At 41.7% G+C, this 25,700-nt stretch overlaps 1 protein-coding gene and 1 pseudogene across 1 annotated transcript; both read left to right on the top strand.

The window, feature by feature from the left end:
- Positions 1-1,258: 1,258 nt before the first annotated feature.
- Positions 1,259-2,918, top strand: LOC121517373 (annotated as a pseudogene).
- A 3,016-nt stretch (positions 2,919-5,934) lies between these two features.
- On the top strand, positions 5,935-25,100 carry ccm2l (CCM2 like scaffold protein). The gene is made up of 12 exons (XM_041799076.1): positions 5,935-6,493; positions 12,907-13,074; positions 13,161-13,244; positions 13,326-13,509; positions 13,696-14,097; positions 14,149-14,312; positions 15,962-16,091; positions 18,914-18,977; positions 21,107-21,263; positions 21,664-21,802; positions 22,740-22,887; positions 24,200-25,100. The coding sequence occupies exons 1-12, from the start codon at positions 6,464-6,466 to the stop codon at positions 24,330-24,332; spliced, it is 1,803 nt and encodes a 600-aa protein (XP_041655010.1). The 5' UTR covers positions 5,935-6,463; the 3' UTR covers positions 24,333-25,100.
- Positions 25,101-25,700: the final 600 nt, after the last annotated feature.

The following is a 25,700-nucleotide window of genomic DNA, read 5'->3' as shown; positions in this document are numbered from 1 at the left end:
TGACCTAACCGCTGCCTTCGACACAATATCCCACACCGTCCTCCTTGACCGCCTGTCTCACCATCTTGGCATCACTGATACAGCTCTCTCCTGGTTTCACTCATATCTCTCACAAAGAAAACAGTTTGTTACCATCGGCACCTCTCACTCATCCCCCGCCCCAGTTAACCAGGGCGTGCCTCAAGGCTCTGTTCTTGGACCTCTCCTTTTCACCATCTACATGCTTCCCCTTGGACAGATTATTCACAAACACGGTCTCAGCTTTCACTCTTATGCAGATGACACCCAACTCTATCTCAGCACCAAACCATCCACCCAGCTCCCTCCCCACTCCCTGGTAAACTGCCTCCACGACATCAAAGCCTGGATGACCTCTAACCAACTCAAACTCAACAGCAATAAAACAGAGCTCATGGTGGTGGCCCCCAAAGCGCTGCTGCAGAAGGTTGGAGATCTCATGCTCGATGTGGACGGGACCTCCATCTGTCCGTCCTCCGAGGTCCGAAACCTGGGCGTCATCCTGGACTCCACCCTCTCCTTCCAGTCCCACATAAAGTCTGTCACCAAATCTGCCTTCTATCATCTCAAGAACATCTCCAGACTCCGACCATCACTCCCTGATTCTGTGGCTGAAACACTCATTCATGCTTTCATAACCTCCCACCTGGACTACTGTAATGGAGTCCTGTCTGGAGTTCCCAGCAAAACCCTGGACAGGCTTCAGTACGTCCAAACTCTGCAGCTAGAGTTCTCACCCGCACTAGACCCTGGCAACACATCACTCCGACCCTCATCCACCTCCACTGGCTCCCTATCAAGTCCCGTATCAACTACAAAGTCCTCCTCCTCACATACAAATCTCTCCATGCTCTGGCTCCCCAGTACCTTTCTGATCTCCTCCATCCATACACACCATCCCGCAACCTTCGATCTTCAGACACTGGCCTACTTTCCATGCCCAAAACCAAACTCCGAACCTATGGAGACAGAGCCTTCAGTGCTGCAGCCCCCACCCTCTGGAACACTCTTCCTGCAGACATTCGTAGCCCTCCATCTCTGGACATTTTCAAAAAACGTCTCAAGCACCACCTGTTCACCACAGCCTACAGTCTTCACTAAACCACCCCTTACACTCATCCTACCCCTCACATAGTTTGTCCATGTCTATGTGTTCCTGTAAAGCATCCTTGGGTTTCTTGAAAGGCGCTATATAAATTCAAAATATTATTATTATTATTAGAAGTCATCAAGGACTGAAATGGCACAGAAAGGAGCTGAGCTGGACCGGGACTCTTTCTCTTGATCCATCTGTTTGGATCTACTGAAGGAGCCGGTGACTATTCCCTGTGGACACAGCTACTGCATGAGCTGTATTCAAAGCCACTGGGATACAGAGGGGGAGAAGAAGAGCTACAGCTGTCCTCAGTGTAGGCAGACCTTCACACCCATGCCTGTGTTGCTGAAAAACACCATGATGGCAGTCATAATGGAGGAGATGAAGAAGAGCGGACTCCTGGCTGCTCCTGATGATCACTGCTACGCTGGAGCTGAAGATTTGGCCTGTGACGTCTGCACTGGGAGGAAACTGAAAGCCCAAAAGTCCTGTCTGCTGTGTTTGGTCTCATTTTGTGAGAAACACCTTCAGCCTCATAAATCTTCAGCCTTTGAAAAGCACAAGCTGGTGGAGCCGACCAGAAAGCTCCAGGAGAACGTCTGCTCTCATCATGATGAGGTGATGAAGATGTTCTGTTGCACTGATCAGCGCTCCATCTGTTATGTCTGCTCTGTGGACCAACATAAAGGCCACGACACCGTCACAGTGGCGGCAGAGAGGGCCGAGAGGCGGAGAGAGCTCCAGGGGAGTCGACTCAACATCCAGCAGAGAATCCAGGACAGACAGAAAGATGTGAGGCTGCTCCAACAGGAAGCAGAGGCTATCAATGGCTCCGCTGATAGAGCAGTGGAGGATGCTGAGAAGATCTTCACCCAGCTGATCCGTCTCATGGAGCAAAGATGATCTGATCTGAAGCAGCAGGTCCGATCCCGCCAGGACGCTGAGGTAAGTCGAGTCAAAGAGCTTCAGGAGAAGCTGGAGAAGGAGATCGCTGAGCTGGAGAGGAAAGACGCTGAGCTGGAGACGCTGTCACACACGGAGGACAACAACCACTTTCTACACAGCTACCCCTCACTGTCACAAATCAGTCAATCTGCAGACTCATTCAGCTCTGACCTTCATCCTCTGATACTTTGAGGACGTGACAGCGGCTGTAATACAAGTCAGAGATCAACTACAAGAAGTTCTGAGAGAGAAGTGGATCAACATCACACAGACGGGGACTCATGTGCAGGTTTTACTATCTGAGCCCAAGACCAGAGCTCAGTTCTTAAGATTCTCATGTGACATCACTCTGGATCCAAACACAGCAGCCAATCTGGTGTCAATGTCTGATGGGAACAGAAAAGCAACATGTACAGGATATAACCAGGGTTATTCCAAACACCCAGACAGATTCACTGATTGTTGTCAGGTTCTGAGCAGAGAGAGTCTACCTCAGCGCTGTTACTGGGAGGTGGAGTGGGCTGGTTCTGGGGTTGGTGTGGCAGTTTCAAACAAGAATATCAGCAGATCAGGGAGCTCTGATGAGTCTGTATTTGGAGGAAATGACAAATCCTGGATGTTAGAGTACTACAACAGTTATATATTTATGCACAATGAAGTCCAGACTCCAGTCTCAGGTCCTCGGTCTAACAGACTGGGTGTGTACGTGGATCACAGAGCAGGTATTCTGTCCTTCTACAGCATCTCTGAGACTATGACTCTCCTCCACAGAGTCCAGACCACATTCACTCAGCCTCTACATGCTGGACTTTGGTTTAAGTATCTTCGAGACAAAGCTGAGTTGTGTAAACTCAAGTAGAAAATCAAAGAGCAACGATAGGCAGAATGATGGTTTGAAACAGGGGTTGCATATTTTATTTTCCCTTTAATTTCCATAACAATGCTTTGCTTCCACTTGTCCTCTCTTTTTGACTCTTTTCTGATTGGTGGATGATCAGCATCAGTTTTGGGTGGAGCTGTGCTTCAGTGCAGAGTGCTGCATAGCAGTGGTTCCCAACCTGTAGTCTGGGGACCCTTAGGGGGGACGCAGGACCCTGTCTGCTCTGACAATGTCAAAATTAGATGTTGAAAAAAAAAATAAAAAAAACATGATTACAATCCTGATGTAGAATAGAGTATAGGGGCCAACCTAAAAGATTAAAATATGAGGAGGATCTGTAGATTTCTAATCAAAAAGGTCAAAAATTTGTTTGGAAAAAAAATCAAAATCTTTGAGATTATAAAGTCTTATATTTACAACAATTCAGAGCTTCAAATGTCAGGAAATTACAGGAAAAAAATCAAAATTTATTTGTTTAGTCAGTAGTCCTCTTAAAAGTGATCCTTTTGTTGAAAACAGAATTAAAATATGTTATTAAAATAGCTAAAATGGGTTAATAATGGCAAGAATACTATATTTATACTGTGTTTGCTTTTATCTGTTGTTTTTATTGTACTTGTTTTTCTCTGTAAAGTGACCCTGAGAGTTGAGAAAGGCGCTTATAAATAAAATGTATTATTATTATTAAGAAATTGTGGTAAAGGTGGTGAAATTAGATTGTAAAAGTAGCAGAAATGGGTTACAAATGCCCAAAAAAATTACAGAAAAGTGGCAACAAATCACCAAAATTGGGTTAAAGTGGCAAGAATGTGCATATTGAGTGGTATAAGGGGATTCAAAAGTGGCTGAAGTGGTGTTAAAATGGTATTAAAACAGGCAGAAAAAAAGTGGTGGAAAGGGTTTAAAATTGATAAAAAATGTGTTTATAGTTGCAGAATTTGTTAAAATTAGTGGGAAAAGTGATAAAACTGGTTAAAAATAGGCAGAATTAATGTAAAGTGGCAACAGTGTAATTCATAAATGTTGTTAGTTTTTTTACGGCATGGGCTTTAAGGCAAGGACCCCTCTTAGTGTCTCATGACCCCATATGGGGTCCCAACCCCAACGTTGAGAACCACTGCTGTATAGAAGGAAAAGGACTTTGATTATTTGCATAATCCCATCAAATCAAAAAGGCTAGTTAGCTAAACTTAGGAGTGTCCCAGCCTGGGTGATAGATTTAGACTTTAAAGCTACAGTATGTATAATCTTTGCACTGAATGATCTCTGTCAGAGCTGTAGAATTATTCTGGTTTTATTCAGTCCCGTTGTTGCATTTTAAATGTCACTGTTCTGCATCTGAAACTGTGTTTGTGTTCTGTTGGATATTGCTACTGTCTTTGGATGCAGAACTACTTTTATGAGATCATGAATGAAAGCTAAGCACAGAAAAATGAACTTGTTATGGATTTAAAAGCAAATAAGAGAGAATCAGAATGAAAATGTCTGATGTCTGATGTTTGTCGCCCCTGTCTGTGCTCAGCCGTGACAGCATTAAAGACAGAACAAAGAACACATTTCTGTGCTCACAGTGTTTAAAGCCTGAAAACACCAATTAGAGCCAGAAAATTCTACATTTTTGGAACTGAAATGTTTATTTCACTTTCTACTGAAATCCAAAAAAATCAAAATTTCCATTAAATTTAACATTAAAAATGTTTGTATCTCATTTGATTCATTAGGTGTTTTTGGTAACTGACAATCCACTTGAGGACATTGATCCTCCAGTGAGAGTTGCTCCAAACAAACAGGACACACTAATAAAAGCTATACAGCATCTCAGATGGTTAAAGTTTCTGCACGCCATTTAGCGAGTTTAACCCTTTACCTACACAGTAAAAACTGGAGTGTTAATTTCTCAGAGTTAGGTTGATTTAACTCCCTAAGTGTAATTTTAACTCCACCCTGAGTTAAGTGGTCTTCAGTGTTGGAGTTGTTTGACAGTGTTGATCCCATCATCGCTGCAGAGAGTCAATTGATATAAGCTCCACCTACTTTCATCTCAAAATTTGAATAATTTTCCCATGATGCCCTCATGCAGAATGTTTATATGTGTTTCAGATGTTTTAAACTGTGTTTGGTTATGTTTAGATGATGCCTATTGTACAGTAATCATTGCTTGAAGTCCTTTGTTCATGTTTCTGGTGGATTGTTGAAGATTTTCAAGTTTTTAAATTTTCCACCATAAGTGAAATTGTTTACTGAGTAAGTCACTTCCTGCCTGTGGCCACAAAGTGAAGTGTATGTGAAAAGCAACAGGGATTGCATTAGTGAGCAAAGTGTAAGTGTTCATCGCTTACCATTGGTCACAGTTATGTAACAACCTTAAATTACCTGAGTGATACACTTAAGCAATTATTGATCATGTTATTAATCAATCTGCTGAAACTCATCAGAAAAGAATGATCCTACTAAGGTGATAAAGAACACCTTCATGCCTTGAAAGGTAATACTTAAATGCTATGATGTTTCACTATAGGAGAACTATATAAACTCAGCATAGGTGTTAAATTTAACACCATGGGAGTTGAATTAACACTGACATAGAGTTGATTTGTTATTACAGAAGAATAGATAACCAACACAACTGGGAGTCATTTTTACACTCTTCAGAGTTGATTAGCATGTAGTGTTAAGTTCTATTAACACTGTACAGTGTTAGCCAGTGTTCATTTTTTACTCAATTTTGAGTTAATTTTACTCTGAAATTTTAACACTGTGGAAAGAGTTAATTCAACACCAATTCTAGTTAGGACCAAATACACTCATACACAGTGTTAAATTTAACTCTTTAAGTGTTGATTTAAAACTGCAAAATTTGCTGTGTACTGAGCTGGCACCTGCGCTGTGTTTTATATGTCCGGAGTATTATTACCGTAACTCTCAAAGTTTTTCCAGAAAAACCCATAACATCTACAGATCTTTCAAAGATGACGTTGGATTTTTGTTTTAGATTTTAACCAAGAAGTAGGCCATAGTTGACAACTTTTGAAAAGTTGTCAATAAAGTGCATTCAATATAAGAAGAAGATTGTTGTAATTGTGCTGAACCTTACCAGAAGAGGCCGGCCAACCAAAATGTCCCCAAAAGCATGGACTACTCATCCAGGAGGTCCCAAAAGACGTGCAGGCCTCACAAACCATCCAGTGTGTGTGTAGGTGTGTGTGTGTGTGGGTGTGTGCGTGTGTGTAATCAGCACAGAGAGAATGGGCCTTATCAGACTGTGGTGGAGTTTCCTCTCGGACAGGAAGGGGGCTTCCTCTGCTTCCTGTTCTCGGCTGCGTGTGGCCCCAGGAGAGGTCTGCAAAGAACAATCCATGTAGAAAGAAGCAGCCAACACAGAATCTAAAATAACCTGGACGGAGAGAGACGGAGACTGTGGCGGAATGATGGAAAGATCAACGGAGAGACAACAAAACTGACACCAACAGCTCAGGAAGATCTGGACCAGGACGAGGACCGGTCCAGAGGAGGGCTGAGGGACCATGGACTATGAACCCAAGAAATCCAAGAAGGTAAATGATCTCCTTGTTATTTTCCAGACAGTCGGCTGATGTTCCCGGTCCTGGATGGGTCTTTAAAGCTCCCTATGGTCCTGATTCAAGGTCTGTCTGTAAAAGAATATCTATGATAGCCAATGAGAGGAGGCAGACCAGGTGGCGTCACCAGCCGGATGTTGAACACATCTACAAAAACACGACCACCTTCTACTCAGGTCTGCTGCTCCACCTGTGTAAGGTCCTGATTATGGCATAAAGTCCAGGATTAAACTGGTTTAGATAGAAACTATGTCACTGATTGGTTACCATCGCTTTAGAAGTCATGTTTGTTCCAGTGCTGCCTCTCCGTCTCTAAGCAGGCCAGCCTCTGAAAATTACGGAGCCCCAGACATGGTCCAAAAAAAATTTAAATTGTGGCAAAGAATATAGCTATAACGTGTGCACGAAATACTAATTTGTGGCAACGAGGTAGTATTTTACTATTTAGTGGCCACAATTTAGTATTTTGTGGCCACGAATTAGTATTTTGTGGCAACAAATTAGTATTTTAGTATATTGTGGCCAAAATTGGCCCACAAAATTGGGGCCACGACATACTAGTTCATGGCCACAAAATACTAAATTTGGGCCAAGACAAATTAACTCATGGCCACAAAATACTAATTCGTGGCCACAAATTTGGGCCACGACATACTAATTCATGGCCACAAAATACTAATTCGTGGTCACAAATTGAGACCACAAAATACTCAATAATATTTTTATCATTCCTGGACAGCTGGGTAAGCACGAGTGCACGAATTAGGCCATGAATTAGTATTTCATGCCCATGTTATAGCTATATTGTGGCCACAGTTTACATCCATTTTCACCATGTAATGTCTGGGGCTCCATAGGAAGGAGTATGCTCTCACAAAAAATGTAGGTCATAGAAAAATGACTTCTAGTTTATATTATAATTATTAAACCCTTGACTAATGCTTATTGAGGAAATAAAATATGAAATTAATAATTATTTGCCATTTATTTAGCAATTGGCATATTTTCCAGCTGGAGGTATTGGACGATCATATCTTTATCTGCTTGGCAGTTATGTATCAAAATGTCCGATAAAACAATGTTGTCTAACATAAACCCAGCATGCATAAAAACAAAGATTAATTAATCTAATCTATTAATCTATTTAAATTAGTTTGCTTAATAAAAGAAAACTGTATGTATGCACTAGCAAAAACAGTTTTTTTAATAGCTTCTCATTACGTACATATTTTAAGTTTGTGACAATTTATAAACCAGCTGTGAAATCTGTATGTTGTGTACCACGTCCTCTAACTTCTTGAGTAAAATAAAGTTGAATTTAAAGTCATGGCATAAGAAGAAATGTCACTATACAAGTAAACTTTCATTAGAATACAGGGCTTAACTGGCAAGAGTCCACCGCAGTGATAGCGGCTACTCAACTTCCAGTGTTTCTACGGATGCATCTATAGTGGTGCAGGAATGAGTTCTAAAATGCAGAAGTGAGTTAGCATTTCAGCACTTCTGGTTCCATCTTCTGAAAGTCTCTGGGATTTTTGAATGAGTTTTCAGTTAACCCTTTACCTACTGAGCTGGTGCTGTGTTTTATATGTCCAGAGTATTATTCCCGTAACTCTGTCAAAGTTTGTCCGATCAGAAAAATTCCAACATTGTTGGAAAGCTGAGAATTGTGGGCATGCGCACGTATATGGTTCATTACGGTACTCACAACCATGTTATGTGGGCATTCATAGCAAACCACCAGAAGTATCACAAGACCGCTATACGGATTCTCAACACTGTAACTCCTGGAAAGTTTGCTCAATCTAAAAAATTCCAACGCTGACAGAGAGCCGAGAATCTGTGCTTTCCAGCAATAGATGATGTGTGGTATATATATATTACGGTAATGTCAAACAGCACCGTGAAAACGGCAGCTTTGGCAGAAGACGAGTGAGAAAGGAGAGTGAAGGAAGAGAGTAAAAGGAGAGCGAGCCAGAGTGGTGTTTTGTTTTCAAAAAATAGCGTTAGATAGTGGCATTTGTGCGTGTCTGTCATGTGCAATAACAACATGTTACTGAGAATGTTAAGAATGCATTTTTCCACCTTTATTTGCACTAATTGTGGCCTGTGTATACAGTTATCTTTTGCACTGTGTTTTGCACACCCAGAGTCCTAGACTCATAAAATGACTGCTGATTGTTCTAAACATGTATAGGTTCACATTTCAAATGTCAAATCAAAACTTCATGAGCAATAACAACATTTCTTCTCATGAAAGCCATGAAAAACAAATCTGTTTTTGTGTTTTTCTTCTTTTAAACTGCTGACAATTCCATATAACGTGGAATAATCATTAACCTGATTTTGAAAAGTCAAGTTCAAGTACTCCTGGGAAAAGGGACCAAAGCTCTCAGACTTGGGCATTTTCTGACTATTTTATAGCCATATCAACAAAATATGTCCAAATTGACATTTTTGGACTCAGTAGGTAGAGGGTTAAACACCTGAAATAAGGTCTGTGATGAACACAAGCTCAAGAGAGTTTAACATTTTGTAACAATTCACTTGTTCTTTCCAAGGAGATAACGCTACAACGCAATATCAGGTCATGGGAGGATCCTTTCACATCAGCAGGGTGAAATAATGAAGTACAGTAAAGTTGCTTTTGGCCTCAAAAAAATGTCTTTTTATTCACAACGCGGGGTAACAATGAAAGCCAATAATAATCCCCACCCCACGCTCGAGCGCAGCCCCATTTTACACAACAACCACAGTATAACCAGCTCAAGTGTCACTCACAAAACAAACAATTCTCCATACACCTTCCCAAGAGTTCCCAAAGTTTACACGCACAGCATGGCAAGCAGAGAGCTGACAGTTTGTAGTGCGCTGCAGCTTGTACTCACGACACCACGCATTCACCACCTCAGTCCACCTGGAGATGATCCCCGTACCCAGCAGCTTCCACAGAGGGTATAAATCCATAAACGCATGGAAATCGCATTATAATCCAAAAGACAGTAATCCGCAAAAGTTTTCTCCGCAGCCTCGACAGCACTGGTATGGGTCCAAGTCAGCGTGTGATGTCACTACTGCTCCACGTTGCGCGCGCTTGTCCTATCCCCATTAAATACCCGTGCCAATGGAGATGGCGCAAAATAGTTTATAAGTCAATAAACAACAATATATCAGAACAACATGGACCATGTTTACACACAAAAAATGGCAACAGATAAGTTTCACCCCCCGCTGAGTGACCCTAGGCTCTGTATGGACCTAAGTGGTCTTTATAGTTTTATCCTATAACGTAAAACACATCTGAAACATGCCTCACCTTTGAATTGTGTATCTTTTCAAGTCTTAATAAAGGTGGTTGCTAAAAGCCAACTAACAAGGACTACACGATTGTCAGGAAGACTAAACGTCATCATCTGAAGAGCTAACCTTGCAAAGCAGATCAATAAAACTTGGGATATAAGGGTTATGTTGTTGTAAAGAAAATAAAAATAGTCCCATAAAGTCCCATACAGTCTGTAAAAATGCATGAATATGTCCTGACAGACTTGCACAATGGTACGTTTAAAAGGGTTAATATGATGCATGATAAACACGCACTGATCAGTCCATGATTAAATCTGCATTTTTCTGTGTCAGCTTTCCCCTTCAAGCTCTTGAGGAGTGCAGTTTTCCTGCCAGACGTTTGAACCAGGTCCTGTTTCCTGCATGTGTTTTTTCGCCTATCAGCATTATAGCCTCAGACCTAGTGATGGAGAACATGGCAGCCCGAAAAATATGTAGCAAATGTTTCAACCGACCCCTAGTGGTTGGCTGCAGTACAGGTGATAGAGACAGATCTCACATTTCATACCAAAAATTACTGACATTTTGAAGGAAAATGCGATAATATGTCAATTAGAAGAAAATATTTGTTTTATGTTGGTTAAACAGGAAGTCAGGCCCCATAACATGTTAGTCCAGACAGAATCTGGCCCTTGTTTAAATGTAGTTGATGACCCCGGTCCTGGAGGGTCAGGGTACCAGGCCTGGGTCCCTAATGTGAACACGGAGATCCAGATCTACTCTGCTCCTTTAGAGATTCTCTATCAACGCTGAGAGCATGGACACGGCTGGAGGCAATTAAATCTCCTTCAGTCCAACAAAGACAGAAACCTCTGTATCTGGCAGTGAGGAGGAACAAATGAAAGTAACAGCTCAGCAGGAGTCCAGGTCTTTGAACGTGCCTCCAGAATAAAAGCACGCTGCCTTGCTCTCATTTGTACGCTGTTTTTTCTGGTGTTGTGATTGTAGTTAACACAGCGGTCTCCAGTCATCCTCAGGGGTTCTGGGCTCTGAATCCTAACTAGGATTTCATATCAGATGGTTATTTGTGTCCCTCCTCCTTTGGCGGCTCCAGCAGAGACTGATAGGTGAGCGGTGATCTCTGACAGCGTCCCGCTGAGCCTCACCCATAACAGACTCACACTGAGACACCCAGACACATTAGAGAGCAGAGGCTGGAGGCATGAGGAGGACTAACGCTGCCACACATGCAGAGACTGGAGGAGCCTGGTTTAAAGACTCGGACTTAAAACAAGGACGGATCAGTGATAAGCATCTGTGTAGTCAGTGAATCTCAGCAAAAGCAGGTGATGCTGTCATGAGTTTGGTTCTTCCTCCTCTTCTTCTTGAGGGTTTTTCAGTGAGCAGAAACAGGGAATGTTTGGATTTTTGTGATGAATGTGTTTAATTTAACTCTGGTCAGACTGAGGTGGTTCAGCTAGTTACAACTTTTTAGCCTTCCTCTGTATGTCTTTCCTCTGGGCTCGTCTTTAGTTTCTAACTGGAAATTAGAGGAAATTTACCAATTCAGTTCAATCAGAAGGCATTTTTGGAGGTTTAAGTAGAAAGCACTCAACTGATGCGTTACACTGGGTATGAGTTGATCTAATGCTTTTTGGTGAAAAACAACATAAATCTGGGTATCATCTGCATAAAAGGATTAATCATGAATGATGGGATATTGTCCTTCAGGATGAATGACAGTGGATCGAGCAGAAGTTCTCAACCTTTTCAGCCCGCAACTCCCAAAATAAAGGCACCAGTGACCGAGGACCCCCACTGTACCTGACGGTGGTTGAACACAGCCATGACCATTGTAGAATAGTCATGTGGAGACAAGGACGTACATAAGGGGGGATAAATGGGAGAGCTTTCTGAGGGCCAGCAAAATCATGTTCTATTATGAAGTTAAGCTGTGGTGTTTTATATTTAACCTGAATAATAACCACTCTTATCAAAGAAACACATATCTTTTTAATTCATTTGTGTTGCCCTCTTAAAAATGTAAATCCTTTTGTTAAAACAGAATTAAAATATGTTAAAAATAGCTAAAATGGGTGAATAATGGCAAAAATGGCGGGAAAGGTGGTGAAATTGGATTTTAAAAGTAGCAGAAATGGGTTAGAAATGCCAAAAATGAAATGAAAGTGGCAAAAATAACCCCCCATAAAAGGAAAAAATTGGTTAAAGTGACAAATGGCCATTTTAACTAGTAAAGGGGATTAAAAAGTGTCTAAAATGGCATTAAAAGTTACAAAAATAGGTGGAAATTTGGTGCAATGAGATGAAAATTGATATATCTGGCTAAAAATGGGCATATCCAATTGAAATGTGGTGTGGTGTAAAAAGTGGTAAAGATGAGTTAATAGTGGCAATAGTGTTTTAAAAGAGCCGACAATAGGCAGAGAGCGGCAAGATTTGGTTTAGAAGTGGCAACAAAAGGCAGAAAAAAGTGGTGAAAAGGGTTTAAAATGAACAACAATGGGTTTTGAGTTGCAAAAATGTGTTAAAATTTGGTGGGAAGAACTGATAAAAATTGGTAAAAGTTAGGCTTAATTGGTTTAAAGTGGCAACCGTGTAATCCAAAATTGTTCTTAGTTTTTTTAAGGCATCTAGAGACCCCCTCTCAGTGTCTCACGACCCCCAATGGGGTCCTGACCCCAATGTTGAGAACCCCTGGGATAGAGGATGGAGCCCTGGGGGACTCCACATGGTCAGAGTCACACAGTAGTCCAGTAATCCAGCCTGATCCAACCCCTTCATCCTGAGGGGGCGTGTTCAGGCTGGATCATGGTGGAGCAGCTAAATTACCCGTCATCAGCTCAGATTCACTGATTTAGCTCTCCTCTGCCTTCAAAACAAGAAAAAGCACTGAAGTGTTGGACAGCTATGATTAAAAACCAGCACGGTTTTATTCAGGATTATCTCAGAGATTCATCTTTTGGGTTTAAACTGATGACCAGTCTACCGTCCACCAGTGTGTGAATGAAGAGTGAAAGGTTTTAATCTTCTTCCATGTACCATACCATTTTGTCCTCCTAAATATGTCTCTGTCACTCTCTCTCCAGGGTTTTGTCTCTCCCATTAAGCGTCTGGTCTGGTCCAAATCTGGTCGCAGGCCCGTGGATCGAGGCAGTGTTTACCGCCGCCCGCTGCACACGGTCCCTCTGTACGCCCCGGACTACCTGATCCACCCTGAGAGACTCATCTTTGACTACGTAGAGAAGGAGGTCAAGGTAGGATCTGATGAGACGATCAGAACATAGTCCTCTTGGTTTAATGATGTCTGAACAGTTTCTTCACCTTTGACCTCCTCTGGTAGTTCCTTGGTCACCTGACCTGGGTGTCAGTGTCATTAAACCCCTCCAGCAGAGATGAGCTGCTGCAGCTCCTGGACACAGCCAGGGTGAGTCTTCAGTAGCCGACCTTAAACACCCCTCTAGTGAGGAACCGTGGTTCCAGTCTCACATGTTCTCTGTGTCAGCAGCAGCTGAAGGTGCTGCCGTTAAAGACCAGCGTGGATCAGGACTGCATCCTGAGTCTCTCTGCTCGCTGTCTGCTGCTGACCTGGAGAGACAACGAGAAGCTGCTAATGAGAATACCCACACATGAGATCGCTGCTGCCTCCTACCTGAGAGACGACGCGCTGCACCTGCTGGTCCTCAAGACAGGTGAGTAATATTCATTTGGTCACACTTTACCACGCCATGAAAGAGGCTGGTCGTCACTAAAAAACTGGGCATGAAAGATGCAGAGAGAGTGAAGATTAAAGAGCAGAGTAACAGAGAGAGAGAGAGAGGAGGGAGACAGCACACCTGCTGTCCACAGGTAACGACTGATGCCTCATGCTCCTCCAGGTCTAAACGTGGACACGGTGGTCGCTGGAGACGACAGCCTGGACCGGAAAAAAACAACAGGTGTAGACGGTCGGCGTCAAACCATGAGCAATGCTGACCCTCGGCCTGCAGGGGGCACAATGGAGCGACGCCACACCATCTGTGGAGTGGACTGGAGGCCGTCGCTGTCCAGGAGAGACCACGACAAGAACCAGAATGTAGATAGAGGGGGAGGAGGAGGGGGAGAGAGGGGAGGAGGAGGGAGCCTGGAGAGGAAGAGAGTAGGGGGGAGCTGGGAGAGGAGGCAGCAAACACGCAAGACGGGAGGCGGGAGCTGGGAGAACCGCCGAGCCAGACCCATGAGTGGGAGCTGGGGTGTGGGAGTGGGAGGAGGAGCGGGAGGGAGCTGGGAGAGGAGGCACGGTGCAGGGGGAGGAGGAGGGAGCTGGGAGAGGAGAGGAGGTGGTGGAGGAGGAGGAGGTGGTGGGGGGAGCTGGGAGCGGCGCCAAGCCTGCACAGGAAGTTGGGAAAGGGGGAAGAGCTACGGCAGCTGGGAGAGGAGGAACCATAACCCACTGGAGCCCACGCCCTGCCCAGACGCCTACTGTAACCTGGTCATCCTGGCGGTGGAGAACAGGGTGGGTCACATGATCTTCATCTTTGACTCTGATTGGATGTAATAGTTAATGTTTTTATGTTTCATGACCCCATCTCTCAGGTGTTTAGACTCAGTCTGTGGTTGATTTAAATAGTTTACATAGTTTCATGTTGTGTCAGAACATATTGTGTCCTTTCCTCTCTGATTGTAACATGTATTACATTGTCTCACACCTTGCAGTACTGGATAGCAGCCTATAGTTTTGTATCTTATTGCATGATATTGCATGATATCATATCCAATTCTGTCAAAGCCACACATATCCTATTATATCCTGTCATAGTCAACGAGGTGCAGCACACCAACCTGAGCAACCGTAATCTGTTTTTTTATATAAATTCTTTTTACTCTGACAGTTATCAGAACCAGGTTCCACATGGAGCTATGCTACTATCATATCCTATTGTGTTGTATCATTTAGCTTCCAGTCACATGGTATCACAGTTTATCACATCATATCCTATCCCATCACATAATGCAGTACTGTTTAATATCTTATTGTTTGGTTTTTTGAACCAGGCTGTAAACCAGTTTATTTCTAGAGTAAAACTGGCTGTTCAACAGGTGTTCAGAAGGAACTTCCTGCAGCCAGCCTCTAGTGGACGCTTGTGGAATTGCAATTTTTTGCACTTCCACATTGGCTTCATTATTGAGGACCGGAGGTTGCTGCTTGATCCTGTCACATCACATCACATTGTAGCTTATTCAGTAGTATTGTGTTGTATTATATCACACAGCATTGTATCATGTTGTATCGTATCCTATTTTATCATCCTGTATTGTAACATATTTAATTGCATCATATAGTAAAATATAAAAAGGTATCATGTTGTTTGTATAATATGGTTCGTATTGTGTTGAAACGCATCAGAGCACATTGTATGGTTTTGTTTTGCATCGTATCGTGTTGTATTGTTTTGTATGGTAGCATCCTATCATATCATTATATAGTATCCTATTCTATCCAATCATGGTTGCCCAGGCTCAGCACACCAGATCAACCTGAGACAGTGAGGCATTTTTACAATGGTGTTTTTAAAACGTGCCACCACATGGAGCTGACTGTTGACTCAGAGCTGATGAATCTTAAATATTCAGAGCTCAAAATGAAAACCAACAGTGTCAGGAACCATATCAGTGCAGCAGCTCTCTAATTAGGGTTCACTCATCATTTGGCTCCCATGTTGGAGAAAGTAGGCCAGCATTTATCCACACGCACAGACTGCACTGTTACATAAGCTGGAGTATTGCATCACAGTCACAGTAGAGTAGCTCTGTCACTGTGTGAGTGCTGATCCTCTCTATTGTTATCCTGGTCTTTGGAGCAGGAGTCTGTTTGGATTGGCAGCATCAGTCCGTCACTGTTCAGATTTAGCCCACACGGATGCTGGCCCGGCTTTCAGAGGTTGTTGGTTCAAATCACAATACTTGTTTCTGCCTGTTTGTTGCTGAGCAAGGCACAGACGCCGCTCAGAGAGAATCACTCAACAGGAATGTGTGAAGGAGGACTCCTGGGTTGAGAAGAGACAGAGCATTTAAAGATATCTTCTCTCTGTGCAGAAATCGCCATGTCTCATTTATCACTGATGTGCTCACTAACGCTGACAGCCTCTGTGTGATTGCATCTAGGACGCCGCTGAGGAGTACTGCTCTCTGATCTGTCAGATGTTCCAGATCATTTACGGCCATCAAACCATCGAGTGTGTGGACAGAGCCGGGTTTCATCACACCATGCCTGACCGCTATTGGCTGCAAAGGAGTGAGTGACACAAAGGCTACCTGTCATATTTAGACACTATAGAGGCTTTTAGCATCAGTTCACAAGAGAAAACAACTCAGTCACAGCAGGGGCCGGATTCTGGATTCAGGTCTAACCTGAGGGCCTAACAGGGTCAAGATTTAACCATAACTGTCAACCTCATCTTCACCAGTAATAAAATATTTTAATAAAATGATAGGTTTAAAGGCGAAAATCTGAGATAAAAATTGCAATTTATTTTTAAACGGTCACTACATGATATTAAAAATAGAAAATAATCTTTTTTAAGAGAAAATATATAAGGAGAGAGTTGAAATCATAAGTTTGAAAGGTGAAAATATGAGATCAAATTTGAAATCATGACTTTAAAAGTCAAAACATTACTTAAAATTTTAAATTGTGAGTCTGATAGGTCAGAATATTGGATTCAAAAGCCAAAAATTAGGAGTAGAAAATGTCAAAATATGAGCTAGAATTCAAAATGATGACTTAAAGAGTCAAACTTATGACTTAAATTCAAAATTGGGAGTGTAAAAAGTCAAAATGTGGAGTTGAAAAGGTCAAAACATGATTTAAAATTTAAAATTGGGAATCTAAAAGATAAAAATGTGACATATAAAGTCCAAATTATGAGTTGGAATAATTTTATGAGTCAAAGTATGAAATGTAAAGTCAAAATCATCAAATCTGCAGACCTCATACTGGTGGGACAGTCAGAATACAAATATGATATGGTCTTGCAGGCCGGATATTATCGTTCCAAGGGCCGGATTTGGACCCCGGGCCTTGAGTTTGACACCCGTGAGTTAGGCAGATGTAATCAGTTTCCTGTCTTTTCAGGGATCCTGCAGCTAACAAGAATATAAAACCAGAATACAATTTTCATGTAAGGCAGAGAGGGACGTCAGATTAATACATGAAGCACAACTTCATTTTATTGCATTAATATTGATGAAATATATTCAGTGTCTATAAAAACTATTGACTTCCTTGTCTGGAAGGTCCAGCCTTGGGTTGAATAGTATTCCTGGCTACCATTACACCATGTAGACATAAGAACACTGAGAGAAAAGGTTGTAGAAAAGTCTAAGACAGAAACATCTCCAAGTCTCTGAACATCCCCCAGAGTTCAGTTAAATCCATCATGAAGAAATGAAGGAATATGTCACATGTAAATCTGCCTAGATCAGACCGTCCTCACAAACTGAGTGGGCGTGCAAGAAGGAGACTAGTGAGAGAGGACACCAAGACACCTATGACTACTCTGAAGGAGCTCCAAGCTTCAGCAGCTGAGATGGAGAGACTCTACAGACAACAACTGTTGGCCGGGTTCTTCACCAGTCAGAGCTTTATGGGAGAGTGGCAAAGAGAAAGACACTGTTGAAGAAAACTCAGATTCAATCTGGACTAGAGTTCACCAGAAGGACTGTGGGAGACTCCATGGTCAAGAGGAAGAAAGGTCTTTGGTCTGATGAGACCAGAATGGAGCTTTGAGACCATCAGACAAGACGCCAAACACTGACATCACCACAAACACACCATCCCCACTGTGGAGCACGCTGGTGGCAGCATCATGCTGTGGGGATGTTTCTCAGCAGCATCATGCTGTGGGGATGTTTCTCAGCAGCATCATGCTGTGGGGATGCTTCTCAGCAGCATCATGCTGTGGGGATGTTTCTCAGCAGCATCATGCTGTGGGGATGTTTCTCAGCAGCATCATGCTGTGGGGATGCTTCTCAGCAGCATCATGCTGTGGGGATGCTTCTCAGCAGCATCATGCTGTGGGGATGTTTCTCAGCAGCATCATGCTGTGGGGATGTTTCTCAGCAGCATCATGCTGTGGGGATGCTTCTCAGCAGCATTGTGCTGCGAGGATGCTTTTTAGCAGCATCATGCTGTGGGGATTCTTCTCAGCAGCAAATGTAGGAAGATCCTGGAGGACAATCTTATTCAGTCTGACAGAGAAGTCCAGCTTGGGAGAAGGTTTATTTTACAGTCAGACAGTGAGCCGAAGCATTCAAAGAAAGCTACACAGAAATGGTTTAAAGACGACAAAGGGAACGTTCTGGAGTGGCCGAGTCGAAGCCCAGACCTCAGCAGAGCTTGAGCAGCTTATCAAAGAAAAATGAAGTAAATTATCAGAGTCCAGATGTTTGATCATGACTGAAACCTATCCATACGGACTCAGAGCTGAGACTGCAGACAGAGGAGACTCTACTAAAGACTGACTAGAAGGAGGAATATTTATGCACTCACTTATTTTACAGTACAGATTTTTATTAGATCAACATGACTTAATAGAGATCTGTTTTATTCTGCAGAGTATATCTGTCTAATTTCTTGTCTCAGATATTTTAGATATGAGCCACATTTATCCAATAAGTCCAGATAAACATCTTGTTACAAGCTTTATGAAGCAAAAAAGTGTCTGGATATACAGTTCAAATTAAGGCAACTTTATTTATCCCAAAGGGCAGTTTGGTTTATTTAGTCTGCCCGACCATGCAAACATGTACAAACAGCAACAGGAAATGTTTCCCCATACTACTTCAGATCAGAACAGGTGCTTTATTCCTGCTAAACTGGCAGCTATTTTATTTAAAACAAGCATTTTTCCAGCTCCTGTTCCTCTTCATATTTAGCTCAATAACCCCCACAGAAAGTCCACACTCCAAGAATAGCCTCCAAACAAATCATCTGTTCACTGTTTGTTCTTCCCAACAGTTTGCATGAAGTTTTAATGAGCGCTGCAGCCTCTGTGGGGACGATCAGGAGCTGTTGGACTGTGACTAACCCGTCTGTATCTGTCTGTCTCTGTGCAGGTGACAGCTGCCTGACTGACATGTCCTACAGTTATGATCCAGAGTTTAGCTGCTGCAGCTCATAGTGAGTAACACTCAGCATGTGGATCCACTTCAGAACACGTACATTATCAAACCTTCTCATTGCCAATGTGTTTAAGTTATTTATTTAGGAGAGTGGTTGCAGACATACAGCAGCTACACAGAGCATGTCTGCACTGCAGGAAATAATGCTTTTCTTAAACATGTTTTTCCTTCCTTTGCAGCATTATTCATCTTTCTGAGCAATAACATGGTTTGCATGTTTCCTCAGATTCAAAGCAGAGGATGTCAGCCAAAATAGATAAATAAAAGAGGCAAGAAGCATTAAACATTTAGAAAACATTCTGATAATTTAATTCTTAGAAGCACAAAGATAACCTGAGTAAATACAAAAATCAGTATTTAAATAAAGATTTCATTTATTAAGGGGTAAATCCATCCAAACCTTCTGGCCCTATATGATAAAGTCACTGCCCCCTAAATCTAAGTACTGATTGTTCCAGCCTTTGTGTTTGTGATAACTGTCAATGAGTCTTTCACATCAGTGGAGGAATGTTGTCCCACTCGTCTTGTTTTATCGATCCACATTGGAGGGTTTTCCAGCATGAACGGCCTGTTTAAGGTCACACCACAGCAGTGTTACTCAACACTGCTCAACCAAAGAGCTGAACAGTTGAAAAATACCTTTGCAAGAGCCACAATCTAAGTGGTGAAAAGTAGCAACAAAAATAAGTTAAAGGTGGCAAAAATTAGGTGAAAAAGCTGCTAAAAAAGTGACCAAAAATGGGTAAACAGGGGTGAGATAGGCAGAAATGGCGAAAACTTGGTGATGAGTGACAAAAAATGTGGAGAAAAAGTGGCAGGATTAAGTGAGACATAAAAAAATGACTTACAAGGGGCAAAAATGCTAAAAAAAAGCAGCAAAAAAATGAATGAGAAATAACTTAAAGTGACTCAAATTGGCAGAAAGCAGCAAAAAGGTGGAAAAATGAGTAAAAAGTGACTAAAATTGGCAAAAAGGAGTGAAAAGTGACTAAAATTTGCAGAAAGCAGCAAAAAGGTGGAAAAATGAGTGAAAAGTGACTTAAATTGGCAAAAAGGAGTGAAAAGTGACTAAAATTGGCAGAAAGCAGCAAAAAGGTGGAAAAATGAGTGAAAAGTGACTAAAATTGGCAAAAAAGGTGGGAAAAATGAGTGAGAAGTTACTAAAATTGGCAAAAAGCAGCAAAAAGGTTAGAGAAAATTAGTGAAAAATAAGTAAATTTGCAATAAAGCAGAAAAAAAGGTGGGGAAAATTAGTAAAAATGACTGAAATAGGAAAAAAGGATCTGAAAGATTGGGGAAATGAGTGAAAAGTGACTAAAATTGGCAAAAAGGTGGGGGAAAATGAGTAAAAAATGTATTTTGCATAAAGCAGGATAAAGGAGCAAAAAGGGTAAAAAAAAGTGCAAAAACTGCAAATTAGAATGAAAATATACAGACAAAAAATAAAGGTTGACAATCGAAGCCTACTGTATAATTGTGGGAAAAATTGCAGTGGATAATTCTGAGGTCAAAGTTCCCCTTTTTTAAGTTTTTCTGGGGGAATAATATTTCAATTCAAGAGTTAAAAGATCCTCATGAGGCTCCAGAGCCACACGTTGAGTATCACTGCACCACAGCATCTCAGGCAGACTTAAGTCCAGATTTGACTAGACCACTCCTGGGAAGGTTTACCACTGTTCACAGTTTTCCCTGTTGTGGGTAATGGCTCTCAGCGTGGTTGTCTGGAGTCTCAAAGCCTCAGAAATGTCTCTGTAACTCTATCAGACTGATGGATGTCAGTGACTTTGTTTCTCAGCTGTTCTTTAGTTTCCTTAGATGGTTCCATGATGTGTTGGAGATCTTTAGCCTACTTCACTGTCAGACAGGTTCTAGTTAAGGTATTTATTTATTTATTTAAAAGGTCTGGCAGTAGTCAGGCGGTACAGAAATGTGGTAAATCCCACAGTTTGTTGGTAAGTTTGATGTTCTGGAACATTTAAGTGTGACAAATATGTAAAAAATAAGACACCAGGAAGCGGAGGAAAACTGTCCATAGCCCTGTATTCATAGCAGTCTCCTAGGTAACAGGGATGTTTAGTTCAGGATGTGATAATAAAACCTGTACTAAAGTCTCCCTGTCCTCCTCAGTGATGGCTCCCAGGACGCCTTTGAGCTCTACTACAGCGAGACATACAGTGAGAGCTCCTCTCTCTCTCTCCAGGACTCCCATCGCAGTCTGGCTTCAGTCAGCGACCCCGGAGACAGCAACCCCGCCCTGCTGCTCATGCAGGAGTACATGATCACTGTAAGCATGCTACGCTGGTGGTTTAAACTGCAATGCTAAAGTGATAGCAGTATAGCCATGCAACGCTATTTAAAATTCACAGATCACCACTAAGACTGAAACAGGACTACGTCATATGAAGACTCAGCAGGATGTGAAATATTGCATTTCTGAAAAGTCTCTAGTCTCTATCTACTGCTGAAAGCAAAGACCCTGGATTATTTCAGGTTTCTTTAATGACACAAAGTCAGGAGTTGAACATGAGTTGTTTAAGCTGTGCAGTAAACGAGGTAAAACACTGCAGCAGTAGTGGTAGCTGTAGTCTAAAGCTGTTACTGCCTGATTCTGAACTAAGATAAAAACATTTTACTGTAGGTTTTATAGCACGCTCCTCTTTGTCTCCCTGTGTTTGTGACTGCAGCTGCGTAACAAGCTGAACCCGGTGGAGCTGCAGCAGTTTGCCGTCTTACTGAGAGAATACAGACTGGGCTCAAACATCGACCACTTCTGCTCTGAACTGCTGCAACTGTACGGAGACAACCGCAAGTTTCTGCTGCTGGGTGAGACACAACGCCAATACAGGGGGAGGGGGGGTGTTGATTAAGGACTGCAGCAAACCACGACTATCATACGTCTACTGTTATTGTAGTAGAAGAAGGAAGAAGCTGGGTGTTTGAGAACTTTACTGCTGATGTTTTATTTTGTGTTTTTATCAGAGTGTGAAGGACGTAGCTGTATGTGAGAGTATCTGTGTTTACCACAAACCATGACCCACTTCCAATGAGGAAACCTCGACTTCCTGTTAAGAGAGAGAGAGAGAGATGTTTTCCCTCACACTCCCTGTAAATGTAAATGCTGTCTGTCTTTAATCATTACAGTTCAAGGCTGCAGAAACCAGATCACTGGCAAACACTGAAGCTAAGACTGTGCAGGGTTTTAAATGTCACCTTTAATGCCTTTATGTCTGCTGTTAATGTCAGAGTTTTAGTCGATCACCTCTAAATACAAAGACATGAGATGATGCAGCAGAGCTCCTCAGAACCAGACTACGTTTTCAGCAGCTCTGGTTGTGGCTGTGGACGTATTTCTCTATGGGGAAACTAAGTATCCCACAATCCATTGCAGTTCATTTTGTCTGTTGTTAATGATAGTTTCAGAACGTTGTTGGAGTGAATCTGCTGCTGACCCAGTCTGAGTGTGACCCCTGCCTTAGACCCTAAATATCTGTACTGATTTAAATCACATTAGGTAGGGCTGTACAGGGTTTGCATTCCCACAGTGCAAAGACACGCTCATCAGGCTGATCTACGATGCAGAAATTTCCCGTAGGTCTGAGTGTGATTGATCCAACCAGTCCGGAGTGTGGCCCAGCCACAGCTGGGATTGGCTCCTCAGTCAGGATAAGTGGTGTAGATAATGGAGGGATAGATGGTATAGAGATCCATGATTACTGGTCCTGGCGGGATTTTCATGATACCCAGTGTCTTTGAATTGCAGGCATGCGCCCATTTATCCCAGATAAAGACGTCGGAGTGTTTGAGAGTTTCTTGGAGAGCATTGGAATCCGGGAGGGCGGAATTTTAACGGACAGCTTTGGGCGCATCAAACGCAGCATGAGCAACACTTCAGCTACAGCCATGAGAGGGTATGAGAGTCTCGGAGTTCATGCTGGGGTCTTTGTCCCTCTAACGCTCCCGCTAACCATGTTTGCACTCAGTGTTGGTAACATGCATGCAAGAGCTGCTTCATTTTTCCAGCTTCATGTTTCATCTTCACCGCTGGGTCAGGACCCAAAGGTGGGTCACTGAGCTGTTCAGAGGGTCCTGAGTGTGGCAAAAGTTGTTTACATTAATGCCAGTGGAAGTTCAGAGCTCTTCAGCGATGGCAGGGGTGTCAAACTCAGTCACAGCAGGGGCCTGATTCTGGGTTCAGGTCTAACCTGAGGGCCAAACAGGGTCAACATTTAACCATAAACTGTCAACCTCACTTTCACCAGTAATAATATATTAAAAACAATACTGATGATAAATCATTTGGAAATTCAAAAAAGTAAAAATGATAAGTTTAAAGGCTCAAATCTGAGATAAAGATTCCAACTTATTAGTTCAAAAGATGTTAAAACGATATTAGAAATAGAAAAATAATGTTTTTAAAGAGAAAATATGAGGAGAAAGTAAAAAGCATACGTTTGAAAGGTCAAAATATGAGATCAAATTTGAAATCATGAGTTTAAAAGTAAAAAAAAATAAATTGTGAGTCTGAAAAGGCAAAATATGGGATTAAAAAGCCAAAAATTAGGAGATTAAAATGTCAAATATGAGCTAGAATTCAAAATGATGATATAAAAGTTAAAAATATGACTTAAATTTAAAATTGGGAGTCTAAAAGGTCAAATATAATATAAACAGTACAAATTATTTATTCAAAATGTCAAATTATGAGAAAAAAATTGAAATTATGAGTTTAAAAGTCAAAATATGGGATTAAAAGCCAAAATTAGGAGTTGAAAATGTCAACACATGAGCTAGAATTCAAAATGATGACTTAAAAAGTTTAAATTATGACTTAAACTTAAAATTTGGGAGTCAAAAATGTCAAAATATGATATAAAATTGAAATAATTAGTTTAAAAGTCAAAATATGGGATTAAAAAGCCAAAGTAAGGAGTTGAAAAGGTCAAAATATGACTGAAAATTTAAAATTGTGAATCTAAAAGATAAAAAGTTGATATAAAAAGTCCAAATAATGAGTTGGAATAATTTTATGAGCATTATTGATGTCTTTGTGCCCTCTGTTCTGATAACTTCTGCTGTCTTCTGGAACTGCTCCAGGATTTCCCTCCCTGCATGCATGGAGCATTCTCTGCACAACCGTTAAGCCAAACTCATCCAGCGTGTGTATTTGACATTAAAAATGAAGTGTCATGAAGAACATGTGCTCCTCATTTTTCCCAGCAGGTATGATCACTGCTCCATGGCGTCAGGATCTCAGGAATTCAACCGACGCATCACTGACATCACTCATGACATCCAGGCGCTCGGCTTCCAGGACACACACGGAGACATCGAGGAGGAGGACTACTACCTCTGAGAGACAGCGACAGAGAGAGGGACAGAGGGGGCCGTATACCTGTTTAATTCAGACTGTGAAGTTCTAACGTGACCTGGACAGGTTTTATCTATAGAAGCTGTAAATATGAATCATCTGAGCGGGGCGTTTTAATGACACTAAAGGTCAACTGCAAAAACATTTCACTTCTAAAAGACACAACACCAGCTTTAGAGCTTCAAACATTTTATAAACATGACGTGTTTTTTTTTGTTCCATGAAAATGAACGTAGTTTTAGTTATGACAGAGATATTATATCAGAGATGCAGGCGAACAAGCTGGATGCTCCCTCTCCTCTTTAGTCCACAGGACTGTGGTTTCCTCTGACCACAGAACAGTTTTCCATCTTTCCTCTGACCACAGAACAGTTTTCCATGTTTCCTCTGACCACAGAACAGTTTTCCATCTTTCCTCAGTCCATGTTAAATGAGCTTTGGTCCAGAGAAGACGGACCACGGTGTTTCTGGATCCTGTTCACATATGGCTTCTTTTTTTCATGATCAAGTACAGAATCATACATGTTTTTATGCAGTGGCCCCTGAGGGTCCCAAGATTCCCTGCATCCAAAACTGACCTTCAGCCCTGTTCCAAAAAGCTGGGACAAGGACAACCAGCAAAAATAGGTTAACTGTGGCAAAAAAAAAAGTTCAAGAAAAGTGGCAAAAATGGCAGAGAAAATGGCTTAAAATGTGGCAGTTTTTGGTCAAAAAATGCCAAAGAAACGCAAAAAGCTGCAGTAACAGGATAAAAGTGACTAAAAAAAGGGCAAAAAGCAACAAAAATGGTTACTAATGGCAAAAATTGGTGAAAATTGGTTCAAACAGGCCATAGAAAAGTAAAAATCTGCAGGGATAGGTTTAAAGTGGCAACAAATGTGTATAAAGCAGCAAAAATGAGTTAAAAGGTGCAATGCAAATGTAAAAATGAGAAAAAAAAGTGGTAGGATTGGGTTAAAGGGGGCAAAATAAGGCAAAAAGGTGGATAAATAGGAAAACAATAAAGGGGGAGTAAGAAATTTAGTCAAAAGTATCAAATAGAAATAAAAAATGGCACAAATGGGTGAAAGGGGCAGACTTGGTTGAATGAAGTAAATGTAAGTAAAAATTGGCAAAAATGAGCAAAAGGTAGCAAAAAGGGTTAAAGTTCCAAAAAGAAGTGGTAAAAATGGGCCACAATAAATAAAAAGGGGGCAAAAGTGAGTGTACTGGGCCAAAAAAGTTTTTAAAAAGTGCTGGAAATCAGTCAAATGTAACAAAATGTGTCAAAAATATGCAGCAAAAATGGTTAAAAGTGGCAAACCAGAGTAAAATAAATACATTTATTGATTAGGAGTGGCAGAAATGTTAGTT

The sequence above is a fragment of the Cheilinus undulatus genome, linkage group 11 (assembly GCF_018320785.1).
Source record: "Cheilinus undulatus linkage group 11, ASM1832078v1, whole genome shotgun sequence".
NCBI classification, from domain to species: Eukaryota; Metazoa; Chordata; class Actinopteri; order Labriformes; family Labridae; genus Cheilinus; species Cheilinus undulatus.
The sequence above is the reverse complement of the archived record's forward strand: the minus strand, read 5'-3'. Positions and strand labels throughout refer to the sequence as shown.